The sequence below is a fragment of the Elaeis guineensis genome, chromosome 6, assembly GCF_000442705.2.
Source record: "Elaeis guineensis isolate ETL-2024a chromosome 6, EG11, whole genome shotgun sequence".
NCBI classification, from domain to species: domain Eukaryota; kingdom Viridiplantae; phylum Streptophyta; class Magnoliopsida; order Arecales; family Arecaceae; genus Elaeis; species Elaeis guineensis.
The window spans coordinates 127964800-127985265 of NC_025998.2; the positions used below are offsets into that span (position 1 = coordinate 127964800).

General features: G+C 49.0%; 2 protein-coding genes across 5 annotated transcripts in view; one reads left to right on the forward strand and one right to left on the reverse strand.

Annotated features, from left to right (window-relative positions):
- The first annotated feature begins 879 nt into the window (after positions 1 to 879).
- LOC105046669 (uncharacterized) overlaps positions 880 to 20466 on the forward strand; it is a 54472-nt gene continuing 34885 nt past the window's right edge. Inside the window, exons 1-9 of one of the 4 annotated variants that reach the window (XM_073259813.1) lie at positions 880 to 1082; positions 1835 to 1967; positions 2096 to 2314; positions 3068 to 3258; positions 3402 to 3537; positions 4013 to 4426; positions 4503 to 4600; positions 6472 to 6586; positions 19947 to 20052. In XM_073259813.1, the coding sequence (XP_073115914.1) occupies positions 987 to 1082; positions 1835 to 1967; positions 2096 to 2314; positions 3068 to 3258; positions 3402 to 3537; positions 4013 to 4426; positions 4503 to 4600; positions 6472 to 6586; positions 19947 to 20052 (1508 nt within the window). In that variant the 5' untranslated portion in view covers positions 880 to 986. The remainder of the gene's footprint in view (positions 1083 to 1834; positions 1968 to 2095; positions 2315 to 3067; positions 3259 to 3401; positions 3538 to 4012; positions 4427 to 4502; positions 4601 to 6471; positions 6587 to 19946; positions 20053 to 20466) is intronic. The other 3 variants (XM_073259811.1, XM_073259810.1, XM_073259812.1) reach the window with 3 other exon arrangements.
- On the reverse strand, positions 13184 to 14513 carry LOC140858603 (uncharacterized). Its single transcript, XM_073259808.1, has 2 exons — positions 14287 to 14513; positions 13184 to 14087 (listed from the first exon to the last, which is right to left on the reverse strand). The coding sequence occupies exons 1-2, from the start codon at positions 14491 to 14493 to the stop codon at positions 13200 to 13202; spliced, it is 1095 nt and encodes a 364-aa protein (XP_073115909.1). The 5' UTR covers positions 14494 to 14513; the 3' UTR covers positions 13184 to 13199.

A 20466-nucleotide genomic window follows, 5' to 3' on the forward strand; every position in this document is an offset into this window, starting at 1 on the left:
TCGCTACAAACCATTCATTTTGATTTCAAACAGTTTATGCATGATAAACGGTCAGCAATGGGTTAAATTTTTTTCAACCTGATTGAATTCTATCGGATGAAATTTTTCTCTCAATCCGATCTAACCCGACATATGCTCAGCCCTAGTTGGATGGCTATTTAATGGATGGGTGGCCGCACCCGCACACACCGAGGCAAATCTTGAGGCATATGCATGGAGGATAGTGCACAATCGAGAATTGGTGAGACATAAGGATAGCATGGTATGTTATCCACTGTGGGATTTAATGCATGCATATGGAAGCCTGATGCATGGAACGTGCATGGGATGATCGATGCGATTTTAAGCGACCATACACGACATTTTTCCTCGAGCGGCACCATACGGAGGCCTCATGCATGGACACGCACGGGACGATGATGCAATTTTAAGTGACCATATACGGTATTTTTTCTAGAGTGGTGCTATTCCACGTGCCAAATGAAAACTCCTCTATTAAAAAATTTTTATTTTAATATATATATATATATATATATATATATATATATATATATATATATATAAAAGATTAGATTAAGTTACTTATCACGTATTTATTCTTTAAAAAAGATATTATATATGTATCTTAAATTATTTTATTTTTATGACAACACCTGCGCTATTAGATTTTTAACATGTTAATGGATAACCATTTTAATTATAAAACAAAATATTTTTAACTATTTTAATTTGATTTTATACTTGAAATATTTATTTATTAACACTGTCAATAAAAATCTGATAAAATGGGTGCTATTGTAAAAATAAGATTATTATGTACAAATAATATATATATTTTAGGTGTATGAGGGGGCAAAAAAAAAAAAAAAGAGGAGAAAAGAAAAGGAAAGCGCGGGTAGAAAGGAAGCCAAATCGTTTTCTAGGGTTCGAGCTTTTCGCGCCGCCTCCCTCTTGTCCTCTGGCGCCGGAGATCGGGATCAGAGAGGATGTGTGGCATCGCTCTCGTTCTCTCGGGAGCTCGTATTGTTGGGTTCGATGTCTACAGAGAATCCCGCGGATCACCACCTCCCGATTCCGAAACGGTGCGGATCTCTCTCTCGGTTTGAGTTTTGTTTCTCCATTTATGATTCAATCTGCTTGCTGTTGGCTTCGAGTTTTTTTCGTATCCAAATGGTTGGCTGTAGATTCTAAATTCCCTTCTGGTCAACTTCAAAGGCCTTACTTTTAGGTCTCCAATGTCGGCAAAAAGATTGGGGCTAAGTTTACAAAGTAAACAGCTTTCCGAGAAACTACTTTAATGTGCTAGAATTGTTCCTATGACATAAAAATCCATCAATTAGATAGTCGAGTGTTTGTGCTACAAGCTAACAGTAGTCTTGGTTGGAGCTGTCGAAGTTAATGTGTTGATTAGTTACCAAAAAACTAAGGCTTCGTTTTTTTCCTCAAGGGAGTAGTTTTATTTAAAGGAGCTTAGCCTTAAATCAATGTAATTTTTTATATAGGTTTAGTTCCTCAAAATATGTGTTTTTAGAATCTAAATTTGAGATGCCTTGGGCTTATTGTCCAAGTTTGGAGCTGGGTTAGACTGCAGGGAGGTGCTTAATATCTTCTTCTTGATCTTGTAAGCTTTTGTTGGTGATGGCACGTGCATTTTTTTTGTATGGAAAAAAAGGTGGGTGTAGTTCAGTTACAATTTGATTGTAGAAAGTGAAATTGATGAGGGGGCATATAGTACACATGGATAAGAGTGTCAGATTTAGTAATTTCAAGTGTATATTTAAATGCATTGATTGCTATGGTTTGTAGCCAGCTTAACTGATGCTAAGCAACTTAGATTGTGCAGGTGTATCATCCAGATCTTTCAGTAGGTGATCTCAAAGCTTCTCTGCAAAGACGAGGACCCGATAACCTGAGTATCAGAAAGGTCTTTCTTCAGTTAAGATCAACAGATTCTATTGATAAGGATGGTAGTATCTCCTTCCAACATGAAAACAGAATGTTATTTGAGTTTAGCTGTTTGCCACGTGCTGTTGTTTTGTTAAACATACAAAATTTGGTTTTAAGGTCTATATCTGAATTCAACTTCACATTACAGATGATGAAGAGGATCAGGAAGAAAATTCATGTTTGTGGTTTGAAGAAACTGTGAAGTATTGCATCAGTTCAACGTCAGGAGCTGTCGATACAAAAGATGGCATAACAACAGAATCTACTGCTGAACTAAATTTCCTTGGTGCGACATTACAACTGAGAGGAATAAGTCCTGCTTTTCAGCCGCTGGTGGATGTTTCTGGAAATATTCTTGTTTTTAATGGTATTTCTTTAGTCCCTTCCTGTCAATTTAGTTTTACATGATTGTAAATCAAATGATGGTGAGTTGCCATTTATATGGTTTAGTTTTGTGTTCAGTACAATTATCTGTGTCCACCTTCCCTCCCGATTCCTTTTCCAATGTCTCGTTGGTGCTAAGCACTTACTCTATATTAAGCCTTGAAGCATGCTTCTTGTGGCATATCTGGGAAAAGTTGGAAACTCTTTTAAGCCACCACCTTTAGACAAAATATAAAGAGTGTAAGATGTTGTAAATTCTCAATTGGATCCATCACAGTTTGATGCAAATTTCTATTTCTTAGTTTCCTGTTGAGATCTGTGCTGATCTGTTTTCTTCTTCGATCAGTTGGTACTTTCACTGAAACTGGAAAACAATATCTTGTGAAGATATTTATCATTGTTGAGTTGTATTGCCTATTTGAAACTTAACCAATAGGTTAAATGAATGTATCAGCCAGAGAGAGAGAGAGAGAGATGCTGCAGGATGGCTATCATTGTTGGGGCATGTTGCTCCATCTTGTGCATTATCTTGCTTTATCAGGGTTTCTTTGAACTGTTGTCTGTGTTTGAGAAGACAAATTTCTTGTGATGAATCTCGTGCAACTACTCCAGTTACATTTATCTTAGTCATTGCTGATAATCATTAGATCAGTTCCCTCGTTGTTTCGTGCTTCATCTGTTAATTGTTTTGAAAGAAGAACTCAAGATGTTTTGATTATTGAATTGTGTTTGAAAGGTGAAATATTTGGGGGACTTCATGTTGATGTTGATAGCAGTGATTCTGAAACTTTTTTGCATGCACTGGAACATTGTTGTTCCTGTGACGGTGAACTTGGGAAAGCTTGTTCTTGCATTCAGAATGGAGAGAAGACTGTTCCTTACATTCTTTCAACAATCAGAGGGCCGTGGGCTTTGATATATTGGCAGGTATTTTAACCTATTTTGATTGTTAGTATAATTGATTTGTAAATGTTGGTAGATCTCTTTCTTGGATATTATTTATGTAATTTAGTTGGAATCTAATTGAAAGTGGTATTTTTTTTTTCATCTTTCAAATTTCTATTTCTCAGAAAAAGTCAGAAACTTTATGGTTCGGTCGAGATGCTTTTGGGAGGAGAAGCCTTCTTGTTCACTGGCCAACATTTGATGACCCACAATTTATTCTATCTTCTGTATCACCAGCTTCGCCTTTTAAAAAGGATTCAGGTAGAGAAATTTTCAGTCGAGGTTTTCATACATCTCTGAATATACTCCTTATTATTCTTCATTGTTGATTTACTTGTATTGTGAATGGAAGCAATGTATTTTGTTTTGGCTCAACAACATGTCTGACATTAGATAACCTCATGCTATGTTTTATATATAGATTGTGGTAATTCATATGTAAGTTGGTCATTTGTCTTCAATTTGTCAACTTTTATATTTCCTTTCTCGTGAAATCGACTGAATCTATCAAATTCTGTTCTACCAGATTTTTTTGTCATTTCTTTTTTTTTTTTTACTCTCTTTTCCTGGGGGTGACAGTCACTCTATTGAAGTCAGTATTGAAATTTACTCTTATATATATATATATATATATATATATATATATATATATATATATATATCTGATATGTGATTACCTGCATCATTTTTGTTGTTTGAAACTTTTCAGTAAATTGCCTGCATTCAATTTATGCAGGTTCCACCTCAACAACAGATGGCTTTGAACCTGGGATTGATTCCAATGTTGTATCTACAGCATGTGGACTTTGTTACTGGGAGGAGCTTCCTTGTGGGATATACAGTGTCCACTTAAAAGCGCAAAAAGCCATCAAGCGGTGTGTAAGAGAAAAATTGGTTGGTGAAGTCAGAAAACATGAATGGAGTGATCCCTTGTTAAATGAACTGATTAAATGGGAGAGGACTTTTCTGGATCCCCAAGTGGAGGAGCTCTCCACAATCAGTCTCCCACTTCAAATGGAGCAACTTGCCTTGCCTTCAAAAGCTTCAGATGGAATGCATCATGATATAGCTAATCTCAAGGAATGTATGGTGAAACAGGCAAATTTCCAATCAGATATTGCCCATTCTTTGATGAATAATCTTAGACCAGGTCAAGCAATGAGAAATAATGTGTTATCTTTACTATTGGATTTCTAGGTGTTCTGCTGAAAAGTTTCAGAACATAGTTAATGTTAATGCAGGGTATACTCAGCCTGCAGAGAAGGTACTCATTGCACTAAGAGAATCTGTCATGCGGCGAACTACTCTAGACACAATCTATCAGGTACAATATTTTTGCTTGTTTATGAAGCAGTTTGCATAGTTTGCTTGCGCATCATTCTTATTTTTCTTCTTAATCTTTTGTAACATTGTAGGCAACAAACATTAGCTAATAGGAGAAATAAATAATGACATCAGCTGTTGCCTCTGCAAAAAAATATGTTAGATTTTTTTTATGTATTCTATAGTGGTATTATTTTCAAATCAAACTACCACAACTACTACATTCAGTCAAGAGTGCTGTCCTGATCTCATACCTGAAGAAGCAAATGCATAAAGTTAACTATTTTGATCTGACCCCTGTAACAAAGAGATGGCCTTTAAAGCAAAGAAGATTGAGAATTTGTCATGCTGCATTGAAGGGTTGTGACATGAGATTTTCTCATCTCTAATTGTAGTTATCAATTGTCTATTTTTTCTGTTTATTTCCAATTATTTTTAGTTAGTGGTAGTCTTTTAAGATCAAAAGCTGAGATTAGAAGCACACATATTTTAATTGTTATCTTGATGAGGCCTATTTATTAGGGGTAATTTTGAAATTTTAACAGTTGAATTAAGGTTTCTGTTTTGTTATGAAAAGGGATTCTTTAGGTTTTATGTTATCGGATTTTATGCACATGGTGAATGAAAGAAGGGAATCTTTGGCTTTCTTTACTCTTATTATGATTCCACAATGAAGGTGTAAGACCTTCAAATCCCAGGTGTGGTTCCTAGGTCCCAGAGCAATCCGGTAGCACACTTCCTCTTTCTACTCCAATCTTTCTGCTGTTCTTTATTTTCTGTGGCGTGGTTATTCTATCACTTATATGAACTAATCTGCAGCAGAACTATGCTAGACCCTCATAGCCTGCAGACCTAACAACACAGGAAGCTATTCCCTCTTCATTGTGCTATTTTCAGCCATTAGCGGAAGGGAAACAACTACCTCTCAGGGTCTATTTTCATGTCAGATCAGGTTTCTTGTCATCGTAGACCTTGTCCTACTACTGCATTGAGCCTAACTGCCTTCCATCACAATTCATGTTTGATCCCTGCAAGCTCTAACGTTGCTGCCCCTAACACCACCTAGTTTCTCAGATCTGTAGTACTGCAGAATCAAATGTACTGTTATAATCTTTGTTACTGCTCCTTCAGTCAATCCTTATAATCCACCAACAAACACCTCTTGCCCGCCAAAAATATAGCTTCTTGCTTTGCTATATTTAAAACCCTGTACTTACTACTAAGCTGGAATTCCAACAACCTATAGCTTTAATCGTTGCTTCCATAGACCCTATAGACCCCTACTGTCTGGAGTCTAGACTATCACACATCAATAAGGATGAAATGCATGTGTGTGTGTGTGTGTGCAGAATGCCGAAGAGAAAAGGCAAAAAGAAAGAGGATGAATAGAGTGAGTATCAAAACAACGTAAATGTGGTCAAATACCATTTTGTTGAGTGCTGTTAATTTAACACATATGCACTGGATAAAGCAGCAATGCAACTGCAGGACTGAGATTGTGAATGATAGATATTCATATATGACTCAACACAGATGGGTAGGGTGAGCTGTTGAAGTCAGAAATGTGCTTAAGTGGAAGCAGATGTTGGTCCTCTTGAATATCTGATGATTGTCCTGTTTTATGGGTGCTAATTTCTTGGGTGATTCCCTGGCTAATTTAAGAAAATTCCACTAGCATTATTGTCACGCTATGTAATTCATAAACCCAATTCATTTACTTGGATAGCCTTGTTTAAAATTTATTATGCATTTTCCATGGCTGATAAAACAGAACATCATATGCATCTGTGATTGGCTTGCTAACTGAAGTCGACATTTTTATAGTTAATTTGATGATACTGACTGAGCTTATTACATGGAATAAACTTGCAGGCTGCTTTACATGGAGGGAAAGAAGAGGAATTGGCCCCTATAGCACTTCTGTTTTCCGGTGGCTTAGATTCTATGATACTTGCAGCATTATTAGATCAATGTCTTCATCAGAAATGTAAGTTTGACATCTGACCTTCTATCATCTGCATTCTATGTAAAACATGTTTCTCCTCTATATTTTAGAAACATGATTGCATATACAGTCTTTTTTTCTATTTTTAATTTCTGTGGAACTATGGCTGGGTTTATTTTTAGTTTTGCACTAAAAGAAATTAACAGTGTAGGTTTGGTAAATAATAGTCGTTTTTACCATAGCATATACAGCTGAATTGTAAAAAGTTTTATTGCACATGCCAAGTTGGAATCAAACTCAAGACATTTGCTAGTTCAATTAAGCAAAGACAAAGTTTACCTTGACATATATGTAAGTCTACTTGTTTCACATGAGATTGGAGTAATATCACAAAGAGAATAAACAAGATGATCGGAGATCGGTGCATGCATCATTTTTAGTTAGAGGCCAGGCCTTTTTCTCTTTTGTATCTCTTTAATACCAAAACAAACATAGACTGTGTTACAAAGTTCTTTCTGAAATCTTCTTATACTAAAGAATGTTTTTACTAATTAGTCAATTTGCTTTTGTACACTTGTATATTGTTCACAGCATTGCAATCAGCACACTGATCTTTATTGATATGATTACCTTACTTGAAAGTTGGAGATGGCACCTAGAAGTGGTGTTCTGAACCTCCAGAACACATACTAGGGAGGTCACTAGAGCATCTACAATTTGTTAATTTGCTACTGCCTCATCTGGAAAACATTGTGTATTCCCTTCTACTAAGGTTGTTTTTGGTTGCTTAGATCTAGAGAAGAAAATAAACTAAAGCACCTATTTTCTGTAGTTTCTGTGGTGCAGATAATAGAACAGAAAAGAATCAAGAAGAAAATTGTGACTAGTATTATCTCCTGTGTGCTTATTTTTTTTTAATTCTTGAAAGGTGTCCGACATCCTGAATGTGTAAAATTGCCACAATTGCCATTTACCACCACTATTACTTCCAGCTTTTCCATGCACTGGTGTTGCACCTCCAAACCCCGGCTCCCCCACCCTCCCAACAAGCACAATTCCTGCAAGCATCATCACCATTGTTTCTGCCAGAACCAGCACCACCATTGATCCACAATCAACATAATTATCTTGTCTTTTCCCTCTTTTAATACAAAGTTTTTTTCCTTCTTGTTGGGTATTGTTGGGTAACAGTCGAAGTTCTCAGCAGGATTAACCCTTGCGGACTCCGCCCAGACTCCTACGGGAGCCGGGCTCCGCCCACAACTTCAACCGCAAGGAGGACTCCGCCCGGACTCCTACGGGAGCCAGGCTCCATCGCCAACTTCAACTGCCGGTAAGATCCGTCCGGACTCCTACGGGAGCCGGACTTCGCACCTGACTTTAATTGCAGGGGACTCCGCCCGGACTCCTACGGGAGCCGGGCTCCGCCCACAACTTCAACTGCCGGTAAGCTCCGTCCGGACTCCTACGGGAGCCGGACTTCGCACCTGATTTTAATTGCAGGGGACTCCGCCCGGACTCCTACGGGAGCCGGGCTCCGCCCACGGCTTCAACTCCGAGAGGACTCCGTCCGGACTCCTACGGGAGTCGGGCTCCGCCCACAACTTCAACCGCAAGGAGGACTCCGCCCGGACTCCTACGGGAGCCGGGCTCCGTCGCCAACTTCAACTGCCGGTAAGATCCGTCCGGACTCCTACGAGAGCCGGACTTCGCACCTGACTTTAATTGCAGGGGACTCCGCCCGGACTCCTACGGGAGCCGGGCTCCGCCCACGGCTTCAACTCCGAGAGGACTCCGCCCGGACTCCTACGGGAGCCGGGCTCCGCCCACAACTTCAACCGCAAGGAGGACTCCGCCCGGACTCTTACGGGAGCCGGGCTCCATCGCCAACTTCAACTGCCGGTAAGATCCGTTCGGACTCCTACGGGAGCCAGACTTCGCACCTGACTGTAATTGCAGGGGACTCCGCCCGGACTCCTACGGGAGCCGGGCTCCGCCTCCTACGGGAACCGGACTTTGCACTTGACTTTAATTGTAGGGGACTCTGCCCGGACTCCTACGGGAGCCGGGCTCCGCCCACAACTTCAACCGCAAGGAGGACTCCGCCCGGACTTCTACGGGAGCCGGGCTCTGTCGCCAACTTCAACTGCCGGTAAGCTCCGTCCGGACTCCTACGGGAGTCGGACTTCGCACCTGACTTTAATTACAGGGGACTCCGCCCGGATTCCTACGGGAGCCGGGCTCCGCCCACTGCTTCAACTCCGAGAGGACTCCGTCCGGACTCCTACGGGAGCCACGCTCCGCCCACAACTTCAACCGCAAGGAGGACTCCGCCCGGACTCCTACGGGAGCCGGGCTCCGTCGCCAACTTCAACTGCCGGTAAGATCCGTCCGGACTCCTACGGGAGCCAGACTTCGCACCTGACTGTAATTGCAGGGGATTCCGCCCGGACTCCTACGGGAGCCGGGCTCCGCCTCCTATGGGAACCGGACTTCGCACCTGACTTTAATTGCAGGGGACTCCGCCCGGACTCCTACGGGAGCCGGGCTCCGCCCACAACTTCAACCGCAAGGAGGACTCCGCCCGGACTCCTACGGGAGCCGGGCTCCGTCGCCAACTTCAACTGCCGGTAAGCTCCGTCCGGACTCCTACGGGAGCCGGACTTCGCACCTGACTTTAATTGCAGGGGACTCCGTCCGGACTCCTACGGGAGTCGGGCTCCGCCCACGGCTTCAACTCCGAGAGGACTCCGTCCAGACTCCTACGGGAGCCGGGCTCCGCCCACGACTTCAATCACAAGGAGGACTCCGTCCGGGCTCCTACGGAAGCCAGGCTCCGTCACCAGCTCTGACCGCTGCCGAACTTCAGCCGACGAATCCGCACTTTCTGGCGCAACACAGCAACCACCACGATCCTGCTCCACTTCCTGCGACGGATTCCGCGCAGCTCCATCATTCCTTGACAGACCGCTATGACGGCCACGATCCTGCTCCACCTTCTGTAACGGATACTGCGCGATTCCTCCATCCGCTGGCAAGTCACGACAACGGACGCCGCTCCACTCCCTGCGGCAGACTCCACGTGGTGCGCTGCAGTGAGGGCCACGGGTCTACTCCACTACTCCTCGCAACAAATTTTTCCTGACGGTGGGCGGCCCACTACGAGACGGTTATGAACGTCGTTATCAGTCTGTTGAGCCCTCCGCCTATAAAAAGGGGGATTCCAGATACGTTATTCCATAAGCTCTCGTTTTTATCTAAAAACTCTGCTAAATTCTCCGTTCGAGTACTCCATTCTTGTTGAGGCAGAGAACTGACTTGAGCGTCGGAGGGTCTTGTCGGAGCAACCTCACCTCCGGTTTAGACTTCCTTTGCAGGTCCCGGCGGCGACCGCGACTCCCTCGACACCAGCTTCTCCGGCGCAAGCGGATTTTTGCACCAACAGGATTGGCGCTAGAGGAAGGGGCTGAACCTTCGCAGTACCCTTGTTCTTAAAGGAGCGCTCAACGGAGCTGCCTCCGATCGTCTCCTCCGGCACCAACTCCTTGTTTCCCCCACGGGATCCTTACTTGATGCCTCCCCGCAAGGCGTCCACGCGACGGTCCACGGCCTCCGCGGCCAGATCTCAGGCTCCGGCCTCCCCTCCTGTTTCTCAACCTCCTCCTTCGACGGCGGCGGTCGGCGCGGAGCAGTTTGACCTGCTGGTGCAACAGGTCAGAGGCCTCACAGAAGTTGTGCAGGCTATGCAGCAGCAGCAGCCGCAGGCATCAGTACGCCTGGAAAGGGTGTCCCCGGAACACCAGAATCCGATGGCAGGGCGGGCCACCTGGGCCAGCCGCCCCATCCTTCCTAGGAAAACGAACCCGAGGGTGGAGAGCCCTCAATCGGACCACGACTCCACCCCTGAAAGATCCCTGCCCCCATTCTGCCAGAGGACCCTCGAGACTCGAAGTCGGGAGGATTTCCTGGACCGGAGGCTCCAGGAGATGAACCGGCGGATCGAAGAACTCCGCCATGCTCCCCCCGCTTATGGTGAGGATATTTGTACTGACCCTCCCTTCTCTCAAATGATCATGCAGGAACCGATCCCGTCAAATTTCAAGCTCCCCCAGTTCGAAAGCTACGACGGGACTTCGGACCCGGTTGATCATCTGGAGGCCTTCCGGACGATGATGCTGCTTCACGGTGCTCCCGACGCCATTCTATGCCGGGCCTTCCCATCCACCTTGAAGGGAGCGGCGAGGAACTGGTACTCGGCTTTGAAACCGGGTACCATCTTTTCCTTCGATCAAATGAGCCACCAATTTGTGGCCCATTTTGTCAGCAGCCGGCGCCCCCGGAAGGGTTCGGAGTCCCTCATCAATATCAAGCAGAGGGAAGGGGAGTCCATTCGGGCCTACATCAACCGTTTCAACGTCGCGGCGCTGGAGGTTCGGAACTTGGACCAATCAGTCGCAATGGCCGCTCTGAAGGGTGGCCTTCAGAAGAATGATCTTTTGTTCTCCCTGGAGAAGAAGTACCCCAGGGATTTTGCTGATTTGTTGGCTCGGGCTGAAGGATACGTCCGAGCGGAAGAAGCCTTCAAAATGAAGGATGAAGAGACAGCGAGGGAGCGGCAGGCGGGAGACTCGAGTAAGCCCGCAATCGAAAAAAGGCCAAGAGAAGCCCGGCCGCGTTCTCGATCCCCTCCTGGGCACAAGCGTGCCCATACTCCACCCCGGGTGCGCAGGCAGAGAAGTCCGGATCGCGGGGTTCGGCGGGGTTCCCCACCGGGGAGATTCCGCAGCTATGCCCCCCTCAACGTCTCGAAAGCCCAGGTACTGATGGAGGTCAGGGAGCAGCTCCCTAGGCCGGAGAGGATGCGCACGCACCCCGGGAAGCGCAACCCCAACAAGTTCTGTCTCTACCACCGCGACCACGGCCACGACACGGAGGAATGCATCCAGCTCCGGGACGAGATCGAGGAGCTCATCCGGCGAGGTCGACTCGACAGGTTCATCCGACGCAGGCCTGAGGGTAGAGGAGATCGGTCAAGGGCCCTTCCGCAACCTGAACCACCAAGAATGGAGGAGCAACCCGGGGACCGGCCTCCCATCGGGATCATCGACTCCATCACCGGAGGACCTCAAGGAGGAGCAGACCTCCCGCAACCGTGGAACTCGGGAAATCTGTAAATGTATCACTTACGATTTCACCTTGAATCTAAATTCCTTTCTACTTGACGTGCTCTTCCCACTTGGCATGGATTTGTCACGACTGGATATAACCCCTTCAAACGCCTAAAACAAAGTTATGTTAGGAACGGGGGGAGAGGCCTTACAGCGCCCTAATGTGCCCCCACGGCCATGTCAGGAACAGGAGGAAGACCTCGTCCTGACGTGAGCAAAGTCAAAGGCCCGGTTCTTTTAGACCGGATGGGGGGAGAGGCCTTACAGCGCCCTAATGTGCCCCCACAGCCATGTCAGGAATAGGAGGATCTCGTCCTGACATGAGCAAAGTCAAAGGCCCGGTTCTTTTAGACCGGATGGGGAGAGAGGCCTTACAGCGCCCTAATGTGCCCCCACAGCCATGTCAGGAACAGGAGGAGGACCTCGTCCTGACATGAGCAAAGTCAAAGGCTCGGTTCTTTTAGACCGGATGGGGGGAGAGGCCTTACAGCGCCCTAATGTGCCCCCACAGCCATGTCAGGAACAGGAGGAGGACCTCGTCCTGACATGAGCAAAGTCAAAGGTCCGATTTTTTTAGACCGGATGGGGAGAGAGGCCTTACAGTGCCCTAATGTGCCCCCACAGCCATGTCAGGAACAGGAGGAGGACCTCGTCCTGACATGAGCAAAGTCAAAGGCCCGGTTCTTTTAGACCGGATGGGGGGAGAGGCCTTACAGCGCCCTAACGCGTCCCCACGGCCATGTCGGGAACGGGAGGAGGACCTCGTCCTGACATGAGCAAAGTCAAAGGCCCGGTTCTTTTAGACCGGATGGGGGGAGAGGCCTTACAGCGCCCTAACGCGCCCCCACGGCCATGTCGGGAACGGGAGGAGAACCTCGTTCTGGTGATGACGAAACCCGGCCGCCCAACAAGATCGGATGAAGGGAAAAAGCCCCTCAGCGGCACCTCCATGCTCCTATGCAACCCCGCAAAAAGCGAGGGGAGGGCCCTCACTCTGAGAAGAGGAGGAAAATTAAAAAGGAAGGGTGACGAACTACGACGGAAACAGATGAAGGACGAACCGCACCAAAGACCTAAAGAACCTCGTCCCAACAAAGACGGGGGGTTCCTACTAAACACCCCCGGCCTCTAAGAAGACTCCCGACACAGGTCAAGAAGACAGCGACGTCCCCGAAGTAATGCGGAGTCCGGACCGCCAAGCTCGAGCTTGCGGCCATGTACGACGAGGAAGGCAAGCTAACGCATCGACGACTGGGCGCCTCCCAACGACGTCAACATCAGACAAGTCGAACGACAAGAAAATTTCGGCGAACGACAATTTAATACAACGCGCGGACGAGGAACACAAAACATCATTTTCATTCCATTTCCGAAATACACACTACAAAGCCCGAAAGGCCAAGGAAAGAAAAGCAAAACGACAAAAGCGGGACAAAACAACAAAAAGGGAAGTATATACATGAAAAGACAGAAGGACGAAAAGAGCTCTAAGGAGGCTCTGCTCCCTCCGACCTAGAGTTATCTGCTCCACCCCTCATCCAGGACTGCCTTAGATTCTCAATTTCTTCTTCTAGCTCCCCCCTTCTCTGTAGCGCATCCTGGAGCGCCCGACGAAGTCGCTGGCTCTCGGCCTCCGCCTCTCGACGCCTCTTCCTCAAGATCTCGGATTCCGCCTCCGCGTCCGTGACGACCTGCTGCTCGTATGCCAGTTGGATCTTCAGTTGTTGCAGCTCGGCTGTCTTTTCCCCGAGGGCGACAGAAATCCCTTCGACGGTTCCTCTTAGGGACTGGAGCTCATCAGAATCCCGGGCAGAAGTAAGCTGAGCCCTGTTAGCCAGCTGCCTCTGGAGACGGGCGACTTCGTCGGTCGTCGCCCTGAGTCTCCCTTTATATTCCTCCACCTGCCTGCGCCAGCTGGCCCGATGCACGTCGTGGCTCACCTCGGCGTCCTGAAGCTGCCGCTGAAGGTCGGAGACCTTCTTCGACCACTGTTGGTCGCCGTCGGCCCGAGCCAAGAGCCGGGACGAACTTCCCCCCAGCTGGCCGATCTTCCCCATCGCGGTCGACAGTTCCACCTTGAGGGCGCTAATCTTGGCGGCCTGAGCCCAAATTCGGTCGCTGGTGCTCTTCTTGCATTCCGCGAGCTCCTTCGCGAAATCCGCCTTCCTCCGGCTATACTCCATGATCTCCTTCACGTGGAGATTTCGAAAGTGGGTGGCCTCTGCGGTGGCTTCAGAATGACCTTCTCTCAATCTGCGAAGCTCGCCTTCCATCTTCTTTGACTTCTTTGTCAAGTGAAGGACTTCCTTCTTCAGCCGCTGGATCGTCGACTTCAGCGGGATCCCCAGGGGCAGGGGAAGTGCTTCTGCAGAACACTGCCATCGGAAGGCAAAAGCGTCAAAGCACGACTCATCGCAGGAAGAAAAGCAGAGAGAAGAAGGGGAGGGAGGAAAAGCCATCCGCGACAAGAAATTCAACTTTATTGATTGGATAATTCTTGAAGACAAAAAAAAAAAAAAAGAAGGAAAAGAAAAATTGCGATGAAATAAAAATACAAGGTCGGAGGTCTCAGACCTCAGGGGCGGGGGTTGGAGAACTCGGCATCCCCGGCAAGGGGGCTGCGATAGCAGTGGTGGCTGGCGAGGGACCGGCCTCGTCTTCGGACTCCTCGCCTAGGAAGCTGAGGTCGAGCTCCGGAAATTTTCTGGCCACCTTCTCTTGGCAGAGCTCGAACCTCTTGATGAACGCCTCCTGGTCGAATTGGATGTTTAGGTCCCTCATCTCCGCGGAGGTCTTGAATTCCTCTACCGCAAGGACTCTGGCCTCCGAGACCAGGATCGGAATCTGCTCAGCCAAGTTGGCGGCCTCGGCCTCCGCCTTTCTCGCCGACTCCTCCAAGGTCTGCCTCTCCTCCTCCCGGGCTTGTTTTTCTCTTTCTAGGGCCTCTTGGAGGGCGACTACTTCGGCCGTCTTTTCTTGGAGGCGAGCAACCTCGGCCCGGCAGCTCTCCTCCACCTGGACGATGTCCCTCCTCGCACGATTCAACGCCTCAATATTGGCGAGGAGCTGGTGTCCAATCTGCAAGGGCGGCTAGGGGATCAGAACAAGGGCCGAATAGCCAGGTAAATGAAGATTTGCTTACCTCAAGGAAGGACCCCAAAGAGTCCCAGGCCCGTTGCTCAGGATCGGCGCGGTCGATCTTTTCGACGACGTCGGGCAGAATGCAGCCGTCGATCAACCGCCTGATCAAGTCCCTGTCATTGAAGGGATTCTCCGGCCCCTCCTCGGAGCAGAGGGACTCGTCAGCAGCAGTTCGACGGCTACTCACCCTGCGGGCCACCGACTTCCTTCTCTTCCCCCTCTCGGCTACGGGCGCCTCCGCGGAGCGGACCCCCGATACAGGACCCCAGTCGGCGGACTCCTCGAGGAGGTCCGGGGAGCCGTTGCCTCGGCATCCGAGGGAACGTCGATCGCTGGAGCCGCCTGGGTGGGTGCGGCCAAGCTCGACTCCTCCGCCCTGGCCCTCTTCGCCGATCCGGAGGTCGCGACACCCTTTCTTTTGTGGGCCCTGAGGCCCCTGACAAGCATCCGCGCTGCTTCGGCGTCCATTCCTTAAAAAAATAATAATAATAATAAAAGAGAAGAAAAAGAGGCAAACCAATAAATCAGGAGTCAGAAATCGAAAAAAAAAAAAAGAGGAGAGAAAGAGAAGAAAAGAAGAAAGAGAGGAGAAAAAGAGAGAGAAGGAAGAGGAGGTAAAAAAGAGAAAGAAAAAGAAGAAAGGCAGGAAAAAAGAAGATAAAGGAAAAGATGAAAGACTCGCAGGATCCTGGGGGCTCAGGCCAATATTGAACAGAAATTGCTCCCTCAGAAGATTGGGAAGGGAAGGAGCGGAATAGGCAAGGAGCTTCCGGGCAGCCTGGAGGTCATCCTTCCCCAGGCTGGGGGCCCGGCGGACAGAATCCCTCAGAGAGCCCCAAGGGAGCAGGCCCAGCCTCAGGGTCGGGCAGTGGACGAAGAGGTATTTCCCCTTCCAATTGTGGATTGAAGAAGGGGCACCTTTCAGCAACCCCTTCTTGCCGAACTGGGGGGAGAAGTACCACCAGTCCTTCGTCGAAGGATGGCGTTTGAAAGTATAGAAGTGCGTAAACAAGGAGAGGGACGGTTGGACCTCGACTACGTGGCAAAGGGAGAGAAATCCTATCAAAAATCTAAAAGAATTCGGGGCCACAGAAGCCAAGGGGATGTCTAAGAAGTGGAAGAGGGCGACAACAAAGGATGGAAGCGGAAGCCGGAGTCCGGCACGGAACGCCTCCTGATACAGGCAAAAACGATCGGGCGGGGGAGTGCTAGCCCGGTCAGAGGGGCCAGGCAGCTCCAGGTCGTACTCCGGAGGAACTCCATACTGAACCCTTATCAGAAGGAGTTCCTTCGGAGTCAGGAAACATGGAATGGCGTCCGGCGCAAAAATCGGGCGGAGCCCAGCCCCCGACGCAGGTTCGTCTATAGAGCAAGGGACCTGGGGGTTTGAGGCGGAAGAACTCCCGGAACTGCAGGGAGCAGAAGAGCCGGACGACATTTCGAATAACTTCGAATGAGGGCTCTAAAGATCCCGAAGAAGACGGACAGGATGAGGGGCGAGAGGTCATAGGAAACTAACTCGGAGGAATACAAAAAAAATAATGGCAAAGAAGAGGTCCCTAAGTGGCGGGAAGAAAGATGAAGGTGCTGGAACTAACCTAGATCGCTCTGAGGGATGCAGAGGGACGAAGACAGGGACGATTGGAAGGGCGCCTACGGCCCGAGAAGATACCAATTGAAACAGGGCTCTCGAAGGGAAGGCAGACACTGATAGAACTCTGGAACGGAATAGGACCCCTAAAGGTGGAAGGACGGGTTTAAATAGACCCTGGGATCCAGCGCCATAATGATTGCGAATCCCCCCAGGCCAGTCCGCACCCGACACGTGTCCCACTCCCCCCGACGGGCGGCTAAAAGCGGCTGACGGGTCGGCAGAGCCATTATGGCGCCGTACCTGGGCCAGTGTACCGGCGGGAATTTCGAAGGGTCCCTTCGTATCGCCCCGATTCGAAAAGACTCCAGCACGCGCACATTTAATGCCAAAATATCCGGGGGCGGTCGTGCGCAGGATTCGAGGGGACAACTTCGGCTATGCCAATCTCTCTGTACTTCCTTCATTCGAAATTCAAACTCGAAAATAGGGGGACTGGTGTTGGGTATTGTTGGGTATAAAATACCCACAGCCGAAGTTCTCAGCAGGATTAACCCTTGCGGACTCCGTCCGGACTCCTACGGGAGCCGGGCTCTGCCCACAACTTCAACCGCAAGGAGGACTCCGCCCGGACTCCTACGGAAGCCGGGCTCCGTCGCCAACTTCAACTGCCGGTAAGATCCGTCCGGACTCCTACGGGAGCCGGACTTCGCACCTGACTTTAATTGCAGGGGACTCCGCCCGGACTCCTACGGGAGCCGGGCTCTGCCCACGGCTTCAACTCCGAGAGGACTCCGCCCGGACTCCTACGGGAGCCGGGCTCCGCCCACAACTTCAACTGCCGGTAAGCTCCGTCCGGACTCCTACGGGAGCCGGATTTCGCACCTGACTTTAATTGCAGGGGACTCCGCCCGGACTCCTACGGGAGCCGGGCTCCGCCCACGGCTTCAACTCCGAGAGGACTCCGCCCGGACTCCTACGGGAGCCGGGCTCCGCCCACAACTTCAACCGCAAGGAGGACTCCACCCGGACTCCTACGGGAGCCGGGCTCCGTCGCCAACTTCAACTGCCGGTAAGATCCGTCCGGACTCCTACGGGAGCTGGACTTCGCACCTGACTTTAATTGCAGGGGACTCCGCCCGGACTCCTACGGGAGTCGGGCTCCGCCCACGGCTTCAACTCCGAGAGGACTCCGCCCGAACTCCTACGGGAGCCGGGCTCCGCCCACAACTTCAACCGCAAGGAGGACTCCGCCCGGACTCCTACGGGAGCCGGTCTCCGTCGCCAACTTCAACTGCCGGTAAGATCCGTCCGGACTCCTACGGGAGCCGGACTTCGCACCTGACTGTAATTGCAGGGGACTCCGCCCAGACTCCTACGGGAGCCGGGCTCCGCCTCCTACGGGAACCGGACTTCGCACCTGACTTTAATTGCAGGGGACTCCGCCCGGACTCCTACGGGAGCCGGGCTCCGCCCACAACTTCAACCGCAAGGAGGACTCCGCTCGGACTCCTACGGGAGCCGGGCTCCGTCGCCAACTTCAACTGCCGGTAAGCTCCGTCCGGACTCCTACGGGAGCCGGATTTCGCACCTGACTTTAATTGCAGGGGACTCCGCCCGGACTCCTACTGGAGCCGGGCTCCGCCCACGGCTTCAACTCCGAGAGGACTCCGCCCGGACTCCTACGGGAGCCACGCTCCGCCCACAACTTCAACCGCAAGGAGGACTCCGCCCGGACTCCTACGGGAGCCGGGCTCCGTCGCCAACTTCAAATGCCGGTAAGATCCGTCCGGACTCCTACGGGAGCCGGACTTCGCACCTGACTGTAATTGCAGGGGACTCCGCCCGGACTCCTACGGGAGCCGGGCTCCGCCTCCTACGGGAACCGGACTTCGCACCTGACTTTAATTGCAGGGGACTCCGCCCGGACTCCTACGGGAGCCGGGCTCCGCCCACAACTTCAACCGTAAGGAGGACTCCGCCCGGACTCCTACGGGAGCCGGGCTCCATCGCCAACTTCAACTGCCGGTAAGCTCCGTCCGGACTCCTACGGTAGCCGGACTTCGCACCTGACTTTAATTGCAGGAGACTCCGCCTGGACTCCTACGGGAGCCGGGCTCCGCCCACGGCTTCAACTTCGAGAGGACTCCGCCCGGACTCCTACGGGAGCCGGGCTCCGCCCACGACTTCAATCACAAGGAGGACTCCGCCCGGGCTCCTACGGGAGCCAGGCTCCGTCACCAGCTCCGACCGCTGCCGAATTTCAGCCGACGAATCCGCACTTTCTGGCGCAACACAGCAACCACCACGATCCTGCTTCACTTCCTGCGACGGATTCCGCGCAGCTCCATCATTCCCTGACAGACCGCTATGACGGCTACGATCCTGCTCCATCTTCTGTAACGGATACTGCGCGATTCCTCCATCCGCTGGCAAGTCGCGACAACGGACGCCGCTCCACTCCCTGCGGCAGACTCCACGTGGCGCGCTGCAGTGAGGGCCACGGGTCTACTTCACTACTCCTCGCAACAAATTCCTCCTGACGGTGGGCGGCCCACTACGAGACGGTTATGAACGTCGCTATCAGTCTGTTGAGCCCTCCGCCTATAAAAAGGGGGATCCCAGATACGTTATTCCATAAGCTCTCGTTTTTATCTAAAAACTCTGCTAAATTCTCCGTTCGAGCACTCCATTCTTGTTGAGGCAGAGAACTGACTTGAGCGTCGGAGGGTCTTGCCGGAGCAACCCCACCTCCGGTTTAGACTTCCTTTGCAGGTCCCGGCGGCGACCGCGACTCCCTCGACTCCAGCTTCTCCGGCGCAAGCAGATTTTTGCACCAACACTTCTGTTCTATTATTTTCTGATTTTTTTTGATATTTTATCTTTTTCTCCTTTCCTCTGCAACCAAACACAGCTATAAAACTTAAAAAAAAAATGTGTAATTGTTGGATAATGTGTTTCTCAACAATCAATTTTCCAGGGAAAATTTTCTAGGAAACATAAGTTTCTCTGATATAAGAAGGGCAATACATAGGGAAACACCTGATAGCCTGTTGGTATAGTGATAGAAAACATCACAACGTTGTAAAAGGAATGGGGAAACTACTGGAAACAGTTTTCAAGTGGTATGTTATGAGTTCCTGTTATGTGTTTGATGCTGCTTCACATGTTGACTGTCGAAGCAACTTTATTACTTCCAGTTTATTTCATGTACTTGCGCATGTTTTTCTGAGTGTAGAGAATGATTCAAAATTCTAAATATAACTAAAGTTTGCTTCAATATTGAATTTTCATTCAAATGACTTTTCCTGGGGTGCAGTTATGATAACATCATGACAAGGCATAGGTTGTTTGTATTTTTTCTCTCTTTTTCAATTTCTTCTCCAAGCATCTTAGTTCCATCAATTTGAAAGAACTTTAAAACTATGCAAATTTTTTGTGTGTGCTGTCTTTTTGTTAATTTAGGAAGTTTGATGTTGGCTGATGTAATATGTTTTGGCAGACACGGTAGATTTGCTAAATGTGAGTTTTGATGGCCAGCTTGCTCCAGATAGAGTTTCTGCAAGGATGGGTTTAAGGGAACTTCAAAAGATTGCTCCATGTAGGAGGTACTGATGCATCTTGTTCTCTAGCTAAACCTTCAAGCTTTCATATCACTAAAAGTTCATAAGTTTTACTATTTTACAATTTTAGTGGTAATTATATTAGGAGACATTGCTGAGCAGAATGCATTCATTGGTGATCTTGACCAAAAGGCTTGGAAGATATTTTATATCTTGATCCTGCCATCCTACTGCTGTCCTGATGTGATAAATTTTATGATATAGGATGGTCGAGGGAAGAAACCTTATGAGGGTTTAGGAGGACTGGAATCTACGAGTTTCCAGAATTTCAAGTTTAGACCTGAGTTTTCCATAAATCTGAACTACAAAATTTGGAATTTCAATGAAAATTTGATAGTGGATGCTGAGATGAATCTAAATAATATGACAGCATGGCTCAATTAGGGAGTGAAGATGGTT